The sequence below is a fragment of the Rhea pennata genome, chromosome 1 (assembly GCF_028389875.1).
Source record: "Rhea pennata isolate bPtePen1 chromosome 1, bPtePen1.pri, whole genome shotgun sequence".
In the NCBI taxonomy this organism is placed as follows: Eukaryota; Metazoa; Chordata; class Aves; order Rheiformes; family Rheidae; genus Rhea; species Rhea pennata.
Genome location: NC_084663.1, coordinates 201,125,062 through 201,142,004, shown reverse-complemented (window position 1 = coordinate 201,142,004; position 16,943 = coordinate 201,125,062). Strand labels below are relative to the sequence as shown.

The window sequence follows — 16,943 nt, the reverse complement described above, 5'->3', positions numbered from 1 at the left end:
GGAGAATTACAGGAATGTTGTCAGAGTATGTAGAGATGCAGCAAGGAAGGCTAAGGCCTGGCTGGAATTGAGTCTGGCAAGGGATGTCAAGGACAACAGGAAGGGCTTCTTCAAATATATCAGCAGCAAGAGGAAGACTGGGGAAAAAGTGGGCCTGCTACTGAGTGGTGCGGGGGCCCTGATGACAGAGGATACAGAGAAGGCAGAGTTACTGAATGCCTTCTTTGCTTCAGTCTTCACTGCTAAGGGCAGCCATCAGGAATCCCAGAGCCTGGAGATGAGAGGGAAAGTCTGGAGAAGGGAAGACTTCTTATTAACAGTTATTGCAGACTTATTTCTCCTTTATTTAATGATTGTCCATAAAGGTCACTCTGTGCACGAGTTCTGTCTAGCAGTGAGCATGTGGCATGTCTGCACCTTTTACATTTGCATAATCCATTTTGAAAATGTGGATGGCCAAAACATGATAATACCGAAACACACGTTTCATCTACTCCAAATATGGTAGTGAACAATAAGAAAATGTTTATAAGCCTCTTATTCAACTAATTGTAAAGATTAAATTTTTTACAAGCAGCCACAATGTAAAGAATTATCAGAAGTTTCTTATTTCAGAAGAACGTATTACTGAAGGTGTTAAATTCTTATTGAATTCAATGTAGACTAGCATTTGCTGATGTTTGACTGAGCACATTCTCTTACACGTTTTGCATTCCGTTAGAAATGTGAAGTCATGTAATTCATGTGTTTAAAGGTTCTCTTAAAAGAGATCTGCCAACCTATAATCCAGTTCCATCGAAGAGTTTAAATTTAGTTCTCACGTGAAGATTAAAGCTTCATAATTTACAACTGACTTCTCTTAGGTGTCTTCTAGCCAAACATGTTATCTTTAAGGACATGCTGTGGATGATTTTGCTTGAACTAGAATATAAATCTCCTTGTATTTTTTTCTTAAATGTCCTGCATCGAAGACTCTGAATCCTTTTCATAACTTAAGCCATTTCCCATAATATTCTTAGAGACAAGCTGATGAAATACAGACTTAATATACCACAGTGAAGTGGATTGAAACCTGACTGAACTGCTGGGTTCAAAGGATTGTGATCAGTGATATGAAGTCCAACCTCTTCATTAGAGGTGTGCCTGAGGAGCCAGAACTGTTTAGCATCTTTATTAATTACCTGAATGATGGGACCAAGTATACCCTTAGCACGACTGCAGATGATACAAAATTGGGAGGAATGGCTGACACACCAGGCTGTGCTGCCAATCACAGGGACCTTGACAAGCTGAAGAAATGGGCAGAGAGGAATCTCTTGAAGTTCAACAAAGGGAAATGTCAAGTCCTAACTTGGAGAGGAAGAGGAACCCCATGCACTGGGGGCTGACTGGCTAGAGAGCAGCTTTGCAGAAAGGGATCTGGGTGTGCTGGTGGACAACCAGTTGAATGTGAGCCAGCAATGGAGCCTTGTGGCAAAAAAGGCCAATAGCCTCCTGGGTTGCATTAGAAAAAGCAACACTACTAGATTAAGGGAGATGATCATTTCCCTGTATTCATTCCTGGTGAGGCCACATCTGGGGTGCTGTGTCCATTGCTGGGCTGCCCCCAGTACAAGAGAGACATATACATACTAGATTGTGTCCAGCAAAGGCCACAAAGATGACTATGGGTTTAAACCATCTGTCATGTGACAGGAGCTGAAAGAGCTTGGATTGTTTGGTCAGGACAAGAGAAGGCTTATGGGGGCAAGAAGGCAGAGCCAGACTCTTCTCCGTGGTGTCCATTGATGGAACAAGAGGCAATGGGCACAAACTTAAATGCAGGCAGTTATGATTAAAAAAAAAAAAGGAAAATCTTACAGATTCTCTGTAAATCTTACAGAGAAGGTGGTTGATCACTGGGAAAGAGAGATTATGCAGTCTCCATCCTTGGTGATATTCAAAACCTGACAGGACTGGACAAGCCAAGGGGATTGGACTAAACAGTCTCCAGAGGTTCTTTCCAACCTCAACTATTCTGTGTTTCTATACACTAGATACAGTTGGCATTTTGCTCAAAGAACAGAACCGTTCGTGTCTTAACACAATTTGCTTCTTTACTAAAACTACTGAAAACACAATGATTATATCTTTGAGATAATATAAGTGAATGGATTGTGTTAAAATCTAGTATGAGCTTTTTGAGGTGTGTGTTTTCCAAGACTCAACCACAAAACTGTTGAATTTGTTTTCAAGTCAATTGTCAAGCAGCTTTGGTAGCTTTTGTGAAAAATATGTCTGTTTCAGATGCACATAACATACCTGGAATATGTTTTCATACATTCGATGACTTTTTTTTGTGATGCTTTTATATTTGAAATCGCATTTGACAATATTTATGTTCTTGGAAGCCCATGCTCCTATCCTCAATTTTCTGGGAATCCTAATTTGTGAAGTACGTGTAGGACAGACACTTGAAGAAAAAGAAATTAATATAACTGTACAGTTGCTGAAATTCTTTTGAATCTTTTGTTCTTATATGACATACAGTCCCACGCTTCCTCTTTTGAGATTTTACATTCTATATTTAAGAAGAAATTGCTATATGTTTTTGTGCTCTGAATTCAGAATCTGCGAGGAGGGTTGCAAATGTTTTGATGCATCAAGGATGAGCTTTGAACTTGAACACAGGGCGTATGTAGAATATGTGAAGATAACGTACATCTTGAACTATAGTTTTTTTGAAACTTGTAATAGCAACTAAAGTGGTTTTACACAGGCATAACTTCTTAAGTTGGAATATTATTTTGTAAATTCTGACCTGCTCATTTAAAAAAAATATTTCAATATGTAACATCTCTTCAATAGGAATTGAATACATTACAGCCTCAGCCAAACTTTCGCCTTTGGCTTACTGCAGAAGTTCATCCAAAATTTACTCCAATTTTGCTTCAATCAAGTCTGAAAATAACTTATGAAGTAAGATCTGTTTGGACAGCTTTTGCTGCATGTTTACAAAAAATGAACTTTGATGTATAGTGTCTAGAGTTCTACTATATGTAGAATAAAGTTTAGATAATGTGTACTGTTTGTATAACCAATTTTGCCTGATTTGTTAATTATAACAAAAATGATAAGAATTTATCTTGAAAGATTTTTAGTGCTCAGTTGTGATGTATATGTGGAAATTTGCTGAAGCTGTGCTTTAAAGGGAAGGTTTAGAAGATTTACTTCTAGATAGCTTTCAAATTGAAAACCTGAAATGAAAATAAATTTACCATAGGGAAATATTTATTCTGATTTCTGCTCCAAAGTATTTTATGCATTTAATCATTGTTTCTTAAAAGTACAAACATACCCAGGTCCTGGAGCATGAAAAAGAACAGAGGAATTCCCCCTTCTTGATGAATGTCCTCATCTACAGATTGCGTTATCCGACTGCCTCTTCCATATTTTTTGATTCCATAACTCTTTACTCATTGGACCCTTTCAACAGAAGTAGCTATCCTCCCGTACTAGCAAACATATGATTAAAAGCCTTTGCTTTCAAAATTACTGTAACTAAGGAATAACTTGGACAATTTGTTGGCAAGTGCTCTAAGTCTATGCACTGATGTCCATTAGGGAAATCATGGACGGGATGCTATTGACTATCTCACTGGCTATAGAGCGTGGTAGTAGTCTGCCTATAGCTAAACTGAGAAAGTCTGCTAATTTTAGAGTACAATATTGCTGACTTTCAAGAAGTCAAAATTGTTACACTTTTATATTGACTAGAGGGCTTTTTAAACTTCTGAGATAACTTCTTGCTTGTAATGAAGTCCTCAATAGTACAGAAACTGTAGGACTATACAGGTTTGCCACTTTTTTTTTCCATCTAACTCCTTGAAATTATTGGACCCACTGCCTTCAGAATACCTGGAACTCACCACTAATGCAACTTTCTAATTCCTTTCTTTATCTTTTCATGTAAAGCAAATATTCCATTATCATTAGAGAGTGATAATAGCCAATGACTTGGCTAATAATAGTAGATTATTATATGGTTGTGGTATGCCCCATAGCTGTTATTTAAAAGAAAATCATCAATTACTTAGTTTTGCAATTGCTGTAAGATTATTTTTGCAACTCTGTTTTACTTAGAGTAATCTTATGAAAGCATTAACAAACATTTTTCAAAAGAAAGGAAAAACATTCTTATAAATATAAAAATGTGATTTAAATCTCTTTAAAATTTATGCCTTCACTTGCAAATCATTTGAAAATAGTTGAGTATCTAGTCAGTTGTTTTCACTTTTTAGAACTATAATCTTTGTTATTATCTACTCTTTACCCGTGATTATTTCTACTGGTTATCTCTTAACACCAATAAATCAGAGAGCTGACATTTTATCATATACATCTACTGGATCTGTTCACCAGCTTACAGAGTGCTCTGATGGCACAGGACCACTTGGCTCTGATCACAGAAATGTACTTCTACTACACAGAAGTAGTAGTAAAGCTTATAAAACCAGAAGAAAGATATATGTGTTTGTGAAAAAAACAAAAGAATTACATATTTTGATAGTGTTCTTCACTAAATTTTACTGTAGTTATGTCCTAAATATAACTACAGCCTAACTGTTGGTTCTGATTGTAATTTCCTTTAACATGTTTATACTATTTTTGGTACAAGAGCATTCTGTTATTAGGCCATTTATTATAAAGTGATTTTTTCATGTTTGCTAAATCTTGTTTGACAGATTCAGGAGTTAAATACTGTCATTTAAGAATTATAATTTAAGAAAACAGTAAATGAAAATATAAAATAGTATACACAGAACAAACTATTTTTCTGTCTAATGCAGGCACCTCCAGGCCTCAAAAAGAATCTCTTGCGAACCTATGAATCTTGGATGCCAGAGCAAATTAATAAAAAGGGAAATCTGTCTAGAGCCCATTCTCTCTTCTGTTTAGCGTGGTTTCATGCTGTATGCCAAGAAAGAAGAAATTATATTCCTCAGGTAACCTTTTCTTCACTAACTTTTTAAAAAATGTTCCTCATTTATTAGCTTTTATATTTGGAAATCTTTTTGTTCATGTATATATTTGATCATGTTCAGAGATGAGAAAGAGTGGGATGTTTCTGGTGCCTGCTTTCGTTACTGTCTCTGGACTCACTGTAAAATGAGATCTTCATAGCCTGAATTCCTGCCTCTTGGAAAGTGCTGCTGTCTGCTATTGCGGGTATTGTGATTTGTGTCCTAGGTGATCCTGACACAGGAGTGAAGTCTAATGGAAAAGATTCTGTGAATCTTTCCTGCTTGAGACGGGAAAGAAATAACCTGCTCTTTAGGTAGCAAAGTAGAAACTGATTTCTAAACATACTTTGGAAACATACATGGTTGAATGGTAGCAAGTAATGGTATTGTCTCAAAGGTGGAAGCCATATGAAAGAAGAGGCACTTTGAGAAGGAGGAAACAAGATTGTCTTCTCTCTTTCTGGATGCAAATCCTATTGAAAGTAAAGGAAGAACAAGGGAATTTGCTCATTTTATATGAGGATTATAATGGATTTCCAAGATTATAAATTGTTTTCCCCTGAGCTAAATTTTTGTTTAAAGCAAATGCTTTCTGGCTGTGGACACTTAAACTACCAGAAATAAAAACCCATTCTATGGCTTGTTTCTTTTTATTTATACTAGTGATGAAAATAACTTGCCTTCTGATGGGTTTGATCTGATAGAGACTGGAACTTTTGAGAGCTTTTATTTCTTTTTAGTTTGTGACTTGTCATCTGCCTCTTCCAGCAGTGTTCAACCAAAAGTCTGACTTTGAATATGATGTTCAAGAAGTGGAACAGGCAAAACCATTCAAAGTTCTGATCTGATGCAAGACCTGTTATTTGGTTGTGTTCAAATTCATGTTCATTTGCCACCAGTTTTCCATGTGATTTATATCACTTGAGATAAGGATATTTATTTCTCCTTATTTCCATTGTAACTGTATTTGTCTCATCTGCAGACTTACACAATGATTATTTTATATTTTGTTTAAAAATATTGGTTTCTACCATTGCTGAACTTTAATTAATGCCAGCTAGAAACTCTTCTATTTTTAAATGAATTTTGAGTTGTTTTGTGTCCATGTACAGATCTGTGAAGTCAAATACAGTAACACTTTTGAGAAGCTACAACATCTTTCCAGTTTATGAACTTCAGGGTGACTGGCAGCTGGCACATAGTTTGATTGTGATCTGATCAATTACAGTCTTGACCTGTGGCAGTACCCCTCTAATATAACTGACTATGTGCATATTATCGGACCTGTGTGCACCTTTGTCATCGCATGACCCGTATGTAACTGTTTATATGGTCTGATCTGTATGCGAAGGTACATTCTTACAACATGACCCTCTTAAATCTTACATAAGAAGATAAAGTAACAAGAGATACCTTTGAGATTTGGATTTCTTAAGTACTTTATCGTATCTCAGTTTTGTATGTGTTTGTCCATTTACATTATTTTTTTTTTTTTGTGGGGAACATTTTTCTTTTCATATCTGTTCAAGAATTATATAGTATGCTTTAATGCTACATAAAGAATAATACCATCAACTACAGAAAGGATGTTTAAACTAACATGTTTAAAATGTTCATACAGCAGTCAGCATTCCTGTTGTGAGTAGAAATAATTGCTTTTCTTATTATAATTTTTTTCTATCAGTGTAGAAGTGACATGAAATAAGGAGTAAAATGATCAAATTGCAATATAGACAATATTTGAAAAAGCAGACTAATTTATTAAAATCTAAAGGAAACTAAGATACAAAAGAGCCACCAGAAACAAAGTAGTAATTCAATGAGTGATATAATCACAGCTGGTCAGCAAATTTTAGCTACAGTAAACAGTGTTAGGGAAAAAAAGAACCTTAAGTTCACATTCCTCATACTTAATGGATTCAGATTTGTATAACTACGTAGAATTAAATGCACTGGTAGAGCTGTTGCTATTGCACTACCTCAATTGAATGTTTCTATAGATGCACTACCTCAACTGAATGTCTCTCACTCAGTGCTACGTGTTGTATTCAACACGTAGTTGTAATACGTGTTATTCAGTAATCACTTAATCACTTAATCAGTAATCACTTAATATTTCCATTGTACTTTATGATCGTCATTTTGTGACTAATTAATTTTTTTTAATTTCTTTTTAAATTTCAGGGTTGGACCAAATTTTATGAATTTTCTTTATCTGATCTCCGTGCAGGTTTTGACATTATTGATAGACTCTTTGAGGGTAAGTCACTTTTTAAGGGAAGCTTACTCCTCTCTGTAGCACAACCTTTCTGAATGTCTTTCATTAAAAATTTTTATAATATTAAATACTTTCTCACTTATTTTTATAACTTACTTTTATGATTGCTTTGTTGAGAGTAGGCCTGTTCTGTTTCATAGCAGCTTTCAACATATTCAGATTTTGTATTTGAATCTTCACTGGAACACTTGTAGAGGATTTTCACAAATATATATATGTATGGCCAGATAATTAGGTAATTACATTAATGTGGGAAGTAGCCTGAGCCTAAATCAGCCATATTAGGCTTATCAGGCTTTGCTAAACTTAGATCAAAACATGATCAGGTTTATTTTTCTGGTATCTGGCCTTCGCTGATTGGCATTCTCTCAGATAGTGACCAGACATGGTTTATAGGAGAGCAGAGGCTGGAAACTCTATCAGTAGTCCTGAGGCTACCTTATTTTAGGGCAGAAGAGTTTAGCTGTAGAGATGTAAACTATTTTGTACCGCTTGACCTTATGTTCAAATAGGGATCTCTATTGTTAGTAGAGATGTGGCCTGAAGGGGTTGATCTTTTTACGACATTTGGACAATAGCTGAGATGCTGAAGGGATTGTCACCCATGAGCAAAGCCAGAAATAATAACATGAATGAAAATTTCATTTCTGGGGTTGGGTAGGACAGTAGATTTTGTATGCCAGGCACTATTCTTCTAGGTTTCCTGAGTACAGCAGAATTAATGGGAAATATGAGAATGCCTGGAGGCATCCGTTTCTTCCCAGTATGAGCTCCCTAATATACTGAATGAATAAATTGAGCAAGAGCTTCCTCATATTGAAGTTGATTGTTAGGCAGAACTCAATTCCATTAAGGAGGTTAGTAATTTCTTAATTTTAGTAAACTTGAAAAAAGTTAGATTTTTATAAAATGATCTGCATTTTATATAATTTCACAATAAGGTTAGGATCTGATCATTGACAATTTAAGATCATTGACTTAAATGAGATGTATGGATGACTATAAATGAGTATTTTATGGAATTGAATATTAGCTATACAGAATTGAAACAGAGGATGATGTAAAGAGCTTTAAATCATTAATAATCAATGATAATCATTAATCTAATCATTAACTATGGTTAAGAAGATAACTTTTATTGTGAAGAAATGATAGAAGTATTTGAAATTCACTGATTGCCGCAAACAAAAGCCTTGCAGTAATTTCTGCTTCCTTTCATCCAGTGACTTTTAGTATCGCAGATTCACAGAATGGTTGCAGTTAGAAGGGACCTCTGGAGATCATCTAGTCCACCCCCACTGCTCAACCAGGGTCACTTAGAGCATGTTAGACAGGGTTGCATCCAGGCGAGCCTTGAATATCTCCAGAGAAGGAAACTCCACAACCTCTCTGAGCAACCTGTGCTCCAGAGTACTCCATCACTCTCACAGGAAAGAAGTTCTTCCTCATATTCAGGCAGAACTTCCTGTGGTTCAGTTTTTGCCCATTGCCTCTTGTCCTGTTGCTGGGCACCACTGGAAAGAGTCCGGCCTCATCCTCTTGGCCCTCTCCCTTAAGATACTTGTAGACATCAATAGGATCCCCTCTCAGTCTTCTACTCTCCAGGCTCAACAGTCTCAGCTCTTACAGCCTTTCATCATAAGAGAGATGCTGTAGTCCTGTAATCATCTTGGTAACCCTACACTGGACTCTCTCCAGTAGTTCTATGTCTCTTGTACTGGGGAGCCCAGAATAGGACACAGTACTCCAGAAGTGAAGAATAGTTAGTTCTGATCAAGCTTTCACCTACACTGGAAGGCTACAAGGTATTAGTTCAGTATAGTTATTTTAGGCAAATATGATAGAAGGAATAAGTTATTTTAAACCTGTTAAGACAGAAACACGTAATTATAACAACAAGAATCTGACCAGGAAACTGATATTAACATGCTTATTTTTACAGACTACATAGTGTAATTTGTAATGATCACAAAGTATCTAGCCTGGACCTCTTTGTATTTGAAAGATAGAATTTCCAATAATGATTTTTTTGAGCATTATTCAGTTTTGTTTCAATGAATTAGCTTATTCTATGAGATCAGATAGAATGTAGTTCAGAATAGTGCATAAAATTTTGAACAGGTGAAATTTTGCATATTCATGACAAAGGATGACATAATTAAAACTTTTACGGTATCCTGTCTGAAACGCTTGTAACTAATTGGCATATCTACAATAAAAGGTTCTTGAAGGCTTCTGTTATATTTCTGAGAAATCATTTTTGATTTGCAACATAGTAATTGCTAGTTTTATCTATAAAAATATTTACAAATCCAGTGAAACTTTTGCAACTTTTATTATTTGGTAATAGAGAACAAAAACAGTTAGAAATGAATTATTTGCATTTGGATTTTTGTATTTCACTGAAGAGTAACTGTGATGACAAAAAGCAATACTTATGATGCAATGTTAAAAAAAATTACAGATTCCAAAGATTTTCAGTGGGAATTTGTGCATGGCTTGTTTGAAAATGCAATCTATGGAGGCCGTATAGATAATTACTTTGACATGAGGGTTCTTCGGTCCTATCTGGAGCAACTTTTCAATTCAAGAATCATTGGCAGTTTAAATGGTAGAGGCAAGAGGATGACTAAGTTCCCATATTCCGTCTCTTTACCGAATTCCTGCAGTATTTTGGTAGGTATACATCTCTTATTATCTAATATAGAAAATGATACAAGTTATTTTCCAGAAGCATTATATCTACAAGCGCAACCAGAGCTGTAATGCAAATGATACCTTCATTTCTTTGATAATTCTTTTGTATGGAACAGTAATTCCTCTGTTGTCAGAACTATTCTGCTAGATTGTTTGATCAGTGTCCTTATTTTATGGTATCTGATAGGGTTTTGATGAAAAATGATATAGCTATGAAGAACTGAATAAAATCATTTGAAACTATTTTGACAAGGAGGACATCATTACATTTTTAGTAATTCAGTATATTAACCTAGTAGTGCTGTTTTACAGAACACTGAATATTCTTATCTTCTCCTGAAACAGAAGAATTTAAATATATCCTCATATTTGTAAAATGCATTAGCATTCTGGTATAGTTTGCTGATATGCTATGCATGTCGTATGTCACTTTATTTGGAGATAAATAGGGATTCTGATTCACCTTTAGTATTCAAGAGCGTAAACAAGAGGGAATTCACCTGAATCTTAAGAACACACATCTCTCAATCTTTTCCCATATTATTTTTATTATTAATACTACTACTATTACCATTGCATTTTGAAATAGGATTTTTATTGATTTATCTTCTTATGTGGTATGGAACTATGCCAGTTACAATAAATTACTGTCATTTTTTTATCTGGATTCTGACTGTTTGAGTTTTGGATTTGGTTTGTTTATTTGCTTATTTTAAATATGTTATTTAAATATGTTAAATATTTGTTTTCTGTGGAAGTGCTGAGCTAATATCATTAAAAGGGGTGAAGTAAACAAATCAGATTTCTCTATTTGTGTAGATAATGTCGTCAAATAGATTGACTTTCTTCTTGTGTGCACTGCTTTAATATCTCTCTATTTCTAATAGTTTTATGATTATTACTGTAAGATTTCCATATGTTTATGTGTCTTAAATATTTTTCTGTTAGTAGTTTTAATGAATAGAAAACTAGTAATCAAACTAAATTTGATTACTTAAGTCAATTGGCATAATATACCTTGCCAAATAGTGTTACCTCAGTGTTTATTGAAGAGATCTGCTGTTAGAGTTATCTCAGAACTAAGGTTCATGTCCAGGTACATTGTGTACACTTGGGGATCTGATCTTGCAAACACTCAATAGGATTACTCACAGTAATAAATCAGAACACAAGCATGAACGTGTTCAAGATCAAGGACAAAGTGCACAGAGTATAATGAATTAAGGTGCAGCCAAATATTTTTTGCCCTTAGAGCCACTGTAAGAGACATCCGAGACTAATAGTCTACCCTGGTCTACAAGGCCTCTTTCTATTTTGTATAAGACAACTGTCACTAAGATTGTTATTACACTAGACCCACTACTGAGCCTATTTTGCATCTCCAGTAATAATGCAAACCTATTTTTACTTAAACAGTTTCATTTTTTTTGTATGATGATAATATCTTCAGATAGATTTCAGTAGAAGCCTGTGTTCATTATATAAATATGTATTATACTATACTATTCCAATTCCAAATGCTAAAGTCCTTTTTTCTATGTTTTATTACAGTTAATCTTATTTTTTTTCTTTTCAATTGAAGTATTGTAACTACTTTTCAGAGAAAACATCGTAGTATTTTTTTTCCTAATTAATAACATCACTATAATCAGAATTGATTTTTGCCCTTTTAGAGAGGAGACAATTTGGACTGTTGATTTTACTACTTTTTTAATAAAAACATTTATAAATAAAATTTCCAAGTTATATAATGTATTATATAGTCATTTTAATTTTAGTGTCATGCAGTGCACTTATTAAAATTCTTTTCACCTTGTGCTTTTAATTTTGTGAACTGAACACAGAGTTCCTTCAGTTATGTTTAGTCTTTTCTTCTAATATAGGATTATCGTAATATTATTGAAAGCCTTCCAGAAGATGATAAGCCTGAATTTTTTGGCCTGCCTGCTAATATTGCTCGCTCATCACAACGTATGATCAGTTCCCAGGTAAGGTTATATTTTACGTTGTTGATCTCTGAATCTTTTGGTTAGAGACAACAAGCACCTATTCAAAAATCTGAATTTCAATAAGAAAGTCAGACTAAACAGAAGGATTTTTGAAACATCTACTTTTATCTGTAGAACATTTCTTTGTAATAACCATTACAATGTCAGAATGTAAAAGAAATTTCAAAATAAACTCTGCAGGTATTTCTGGTATAGGCTAGAATTACTTAGTTTAATTAATAGCAAGACATTCTTTAACAGTTTTTTTAAATCATATTTAATACATTGTTTTACTATGTTCTGGCACTTGATTTTCTGTAGTTTACATTACAAGCAATTCCGGGAGATAAAGTTTGCTTACAACTCTGTTGATTTTCAGTTAGTTCAACATAGCTTGTGCTAACCACAGTCACTTTTTCAACTTACATTTAAAACTTCAGTTTCCACAGTAGCATTTATGGGTGGTTAACTTTGCTTCTGATATTTGAAAGATTACTTCTAGCGTACAGGTCCTATCAAATGAAGATTTAGATGAGAAAACTACAGGCAAATAAGTGTCAGTTGGATTCAGGTCTTACGCAGCTGATTTTTTCTTTGAAGATGGAAACTTGGAGGACCAGAAATACCTTCACAAAGGCAAGCATGAAAATAGTCCTCTTCCAACAGTGAATGGTATGAGACAAAATGCTCTCAGTGAACTACTCCTATTTTCATTTGCATCCAAATTTTTTTCAGTAATGGGATTGTTATAGAGAACGAACATAAATGCATATAGATTCCAAAAGAAGAAAAGGAAGAGTGTCTCTATTGCAGGTTAATACTAAAAGTTTATCCCTATATCTGATTACAGGTTTGTATGTACTAGCAAAATGAGGCTTCTGGAATTCCAGTTCTTTTAGTCCTTTTTTAGTACTCTATAGATAAGCTTATAATGAAACTTCATTGTATATCATGTGTCAGCCATTGGTAATATCTCTCACACAAAATCATCTGATTTCTTACCCACAGTATCCTCATGTATCAGAATTTCTCAGAGCAACCATACTCATTTGATCAAAATTCCAGCTAGCTTTTTACCTTAGATTTTTAAAGTCTTGCGCTATCATCTCTTTGAATTATCAGTTTGTTTCACCTTCAGTATATCCTCTGAATCATAAAATTAACAGTTCTTTCAGGAGAGAAATTGTAACTATGAATGGAATTCAGACCATCAGATTCAGATATTTCATTTGCTGTTGTATTTCAGGTACCTTATGAAATGATTTTCATAATATGTGTGACTCAGTTGCCATGTAGTCCATGAAGACAGGAACAATGGAAGAATTTATCCATTTAAATTCATATATCTAATTTTAGTGGATAGGCTCCGCTGGAGATCTTCAAAAGGATCTCTGCTGGAGATCTTCAAAAGCAGCTGCCTTCCTCCATGGTACAGATACTTGCATATTTACTTTAGGAGAACTACTTTATTATACACAAAAAGAATTCAGAGAAAATTAAATACCTCGTTACTATAGAGTAGGCTGCACAGTGGTTGTGGTTATAAGGACTCCTTATTTCTTTGTAATAGAAAGGAAGGTCTCTTTCTATACTTTACAAAAAGGATTACTTTTGCATCTGTTGAATCCTGAACAATGGTTTCAAATGCAATACATGTGTATATTAAGACCTGAAGTTCAGCTTCGTTGTTTATGGCCTTTTATACTAATGGTAGGGTCTTCAAACATCCAAACAGTATCTGGTCTGGTGTTATAAGCTATGTGTTTTGGAATTGGTCGAAACAGACCTTATGAGCATATTCCTGAAGAAATCAAAGCAGCCTCCAAAAAATCTGATCTCATGATGGAAAGACCTTGCACTTTAACTTAAAATAGTCTGCAAGGTAGAGATCATTACCTTTTTAAAACTTGTAAGGTGGGTTTTCCGTAGTCTGTTTTTTTCTACATTTGAAAGAAATATTATCTATGATGATTAAAAAAACCAGAAAAAACGTGTCATTCAGGCATCTATTTATTAGTGGAATTACTCTGTATCAGTATATTTCACTATCCTTCATTTACATGCAAGCTTTGTCATACTTTTCTGTCATAGACCTGTGGGAAATGCTGAGATTCAGAACAGAACACATCTCATCCAATAATTTTCTGTTCTGTTGACACTTCCTTCAGTTTCCCATTGTTGGGGTTGTTTTATTAGAGAACAGAGAATATTTTATTTGACCTTTGATTGTTAAATTCCCATAACACATTTAATGTGTTGTATATATATGAATGTAGAGTGATTAAATATTTAAGAAAACTTTAAGATATTTTTCTGTATCCATAGTTTTTTACTTTTTGGTGATGAATGCGGACTCATGAGAGTAATATATACCTTTCTACCATTAATACTTATTTTGAATGTAGTATCTGTGCTATGGGTAAAGGGCGTGAACACATGAAATCTAGTACCTTATCCAGGTATCTTTCTTTGTTCCCAAGTAGCTCTATGCTAAGATTATTTTTAGCATTATCACTGAAAATAATAAGAAAAATATGTTCGGATGATTATCTTCAGTTACAATCATTTAGGAATTAAATGAACGCAGAATTCTTGAGACACTCTTTGATCAAATAATTCAGTTGATGTTGAACAGCATCCACCCATGTAAGTTGTTTTGTTAGTTCTATTTACATTATTAATCTAATTTCAATTAATGGAATAGTTCTTGCATCTTCTGTTCTTCAGTGAACATTAGTTCAGTCCCCAAATTCAAAAACAATAGTTTGGCAGAGAGAAGATGAGTGATATTTTGTGCTTACCTTTTTCTGAAAGGGAACACTTTTGAAGAATTCTTAATTTCTCCCAGTCATCAAAATTTTATCATCTTTATTATTTAGAAATGAGAAATTAAAAAAGAGTTGCTCTCACTAAAGAGCAGCATGTATCTACTTATGTATATTATAATAATGAAAAGTAATTGTTTCTCAATTTAATGAAAATAAAGTGCCAGGCTCTTTCTGAGTCTGTGTTTAAAAATCATTAGTGTTAAATATCTCACTTACTGCTGTAGCAGCAAGATATGGCAGATGGCTGTATCATAGTCGAGAGTTCTCAGCTATCATATGACTGCAGTCTAGTTCAGATCTGATTATATGTTTTAAATGTGAGAGTATACTTGTTGTAGTGCTTCAGGAATACAAGATGATGAGAGATTTGTCATGTATTTCTCTGAGTCGTGTGTGCCCCAGCTTGGGTGAATGATCTATTATGTTGGCTTCAACAAAAATCTGCTGTCTGCTTCCAATACTGTAGTTGAATCTAATTAATAGCACAACTAATAGATTCTTTGGGATAGTTATTCTCCTTTATGGAGCCAGAAAATATCAAGTATCTGTACTGGGAGTTATTTCTTGTTTTCCTTGTAACTTGTATTTTGTCAGTCTAAGAAGAGAAGTGCTGAAGTGACTTGAATTCTGGACATCTTGAACATAAACACTTTACTTTGTTTTACTAAACTTTTCAGCTGATAATGTTTTTATCACTTCTTTTCCCCTACATGTCTATTCAGTTTCCTATCTTGTATCATTTGAGTTACCTTAGTGTATTTGAGAAATCTACAAGGGTGTAGCATATATGACACATGATCCAAGGGAATTCATTTTCTTTTGGGGCCAGCAGCTGGAATTCAAGGGTGAAAAGGAACTAGATACCAGTGTTTAAGCAGTTGGTTCCCATTGCTGGTATAACCTGGTCCAGTACAGTGTGGATCTGCTGGAGATCCTGTGTCATATCTGCCTATCTGTGACATTTTCTTGAATACCCTACACAGTCTTAAATGGCAATACGTATAGCAACTGAATTGAGCCACTAATGCTTAGAGCTTAGAGATGAGTTTGAATACAGAATGGCTGTAAAGAATGGCCCGCATTGAAAATAGGTAATGCTCACAGACAGACAAAAAACATTTTTTTTTTTTGAATTCAGATTTGCTCTGTGGGGTTTCTAACATCTCTTAGGTCAAATGGGGATCCAGTTTAGAACTTTGGAGCAAAGCTTTATTTTTTTTATCTAGTCCAGCCCCCGGTGAAGCAGGATCACCTAGAGCACATTGCACAGGATCGCATCAAGGTGGGTTTTGAATATCTCCAGAGAAGGAGACTCCACAACCTCTCTGGGCAACCTGTTCCAGTGCTCTGTCACCCTTACAGTAAAGAAACTTGTCCTCATGGAAGATTATTTAATTTACACTTACTTAATCTGTTAAGATCTGCAGTTGTTAAAATTACAGTATTTGGGAATAAATCCTTAATTAACCTGCACAAAATCAGAATAGATTCAGGAGAGTTACTCTGTGAAGCAGTATACATGGTGAATGTCTCATTTACATGCAAACTCACACTCTACTGAACTGCTGTATTTTGCTATAAATTGTGGGACAGAATCTTGAAAATACGATACTGTTGCTGTGGTTACAATTCTGTGGTGTTCCTTTGTAAAATGAGAGCCTCTTCCTTCCAATAGTAGCTTGCATTGCTTCTTTAAACACCTTCTTTAAGTTGCTACCAGCTCAGTTACCATGTCACTAGCACCAGAAAGATCAGATTTAGTGCCCTTTATTTCCACTGCTTCACGGAGTCCGTGGAAAATATGTGATACATTCTCTTATGCTTATAATTTATGTCTGCTATCCCATATAGTTTCCCCCACCTACTAGACATCATCCTTTCTCAGGCTGCATTTTTTTTTTAACATCTTCTTTATGCAGAGAGGCACAGAGCATTACTGTGTCCCCCACTAAACTCAGGATTAAGGGAAGCAGAAGTTCTTTTAAAATATAGATACTTTAAAAACATTTAGCTAAACCAGTGGAGACCTTCTATTAGGTCTCAGAGATTTAAAATAATCATTCATATATATATTGACTTTAAATAAATAATATTCATCAAACTTTTGTCATTTCAAAATCTTTTAAAATAAATACCAAACAGATAATAC

General features: G+C 34.5%; 1 protein-coding gene across 1 annotated transcript in view; it reads left to right on the top strand.

The window, feature by feature from the left end:
* Window positions 1-16,943, top strand: part of DYNC2H1 (dynein cytoplasmic 2 heavy chain 1) — a 167,775-nt gene that overhangs the window by 95,568 nt on the left and 55,264 nt on the right. Inside the window, exons 78-82 of the mRNA XM_062567281.1 lie at window positions 2,848-2,958; window positions 4,830-4,985; window positions 7,188-7,263; window positions 9,746-9,957; window positions 11,862-11,966. Coding sequence (XP_062423265.1) covers window positions 2,848-2,958; window positions 4,830-4,985; window positions 7,188-7,263; window positions 9,746-9,957; window positions 11,862-11,966 — 660 coding nt within the window. The remainder of the gene's footprint in view (window positions 1-2,847; window positions 2,959-4,829; window positions 4,986-7,187; window positions 7,264-9,745; window positions 9,958-11,861; window positions 11,967-16,943) is intronic.